The sequence below is a fragment of the Nicotiana tabacum genome, chromosome 5 (genome assembly GCF_000715075.1).
Source record: "Nicotiana tabacum cultivar K326 chromosome 5, ASM71507v2, whole genome shotgun sequence".
NCBI lineage: Eukaryota > Viridiplantae > Streptophyta > Magnoliopsida > Solanales > Solanaceae > Nicotiana > Nicotiana tabacum.
The window spans coordinates 123,644,506-123,645,518 of NC_134084.1; the positions used below are offsets into that span (position 1 = coordinate 123,644,506).

General features: G+C 31.3%; 1 protein-coding gene across 1 annotated transcript; it reads right to left on the reverse strand.

Moving 5' to 3' along the window:
• Window positions 1-322: 322 nt before the first annotated feature.
• On the reverse strand, window positions 323-646 carry LOC142180945 (uncharacterized). Its single transcript, XM_075253050.1, has one exon. It carries the CDS (start codon window positions 644-646, stop codon window positions 323-325), a length of 324 nt encoding a protein of 107 aa, XP_075109151.1.
• Between the last annotated feature and the right edge of the window lie 367 nt (window positions 647-1,013).

Sequence of the window (1,013 nt, forward strand, 5' to 3'; positions counted from 1 at the left end):
CTCTTCATTTGTTCTAAGTCCCGTTTAAACATACCTTCCTTCCCTCCAAAGGAAAAAAAAAACTAAAATAAAAGAAAAAAGAAGTTGGATAGAAAACAAGATGATATATATATATATATATATATATATATATATATATATATATATATATATATATATATATATATATATATATATAGAGTTTATGCCACTGAACCTCTTCAGAGTAAAATTTCTCGTAAAATCAGCAAAACGAAATAAAAATTACAAAGAGAGCTCATGCATGTACATAAGTAAAATTCAAAAACATTAGTAACACATCCACAATTTTTTTTGTTTTAATTTACGTATTCTTGTAAGGAGTAATCTTGATAACTAAGCCAGGGAAAACATCATCAGGATCATGAATATGTGGATTTTCTTCAACAATAAAAGGATCTCCACACTTCTCACTTATTGTATGCAATGTTTCTCCTTCTTTTACCACATAAATTTCATTACATAATGGCAACTTCTTCATAGCCAACTTCTGCTGCTCATGCATTTGCACTGCGAATTCACTTTCCGTCGATTCACAACAGCTCAAAACCAACATGATTGCCAAGAACAAGGTACAGTACCATGAAATTGTCTCCGCTAATACTGTCGATGAATGAACACTAGACATGGCTAAAATATTAATGATGTTTTTGGTTTCTTGTTCTTAATTTCTTGGAGATGTTTAATTTTTGGAGGGTATTTGTAGGGTTTTGTAAGAGGATTAGGAACAAGAAAGGGTGTTGGTTTAAATGGATTTTGCAGTAGTTGTAGGTGGAGTGGTTATTATGTGAAATTGTTGGGAGTTGAAAGGGTTACTTCTAGGGGTGGGGGTAGGTAACTGTCATAGGAAGAAATTGAAATGTATGAGATGAGAGGGAAAATAAGTTTGTTCAACTGCTTTTTTCAACATATGAACTTATACTACGGACCCGTTTGTCCATAGACACTTTTTCGTTTTTTTTTTTCGTTTTTTAAAAAAAAAAAAAGTGTTTGTC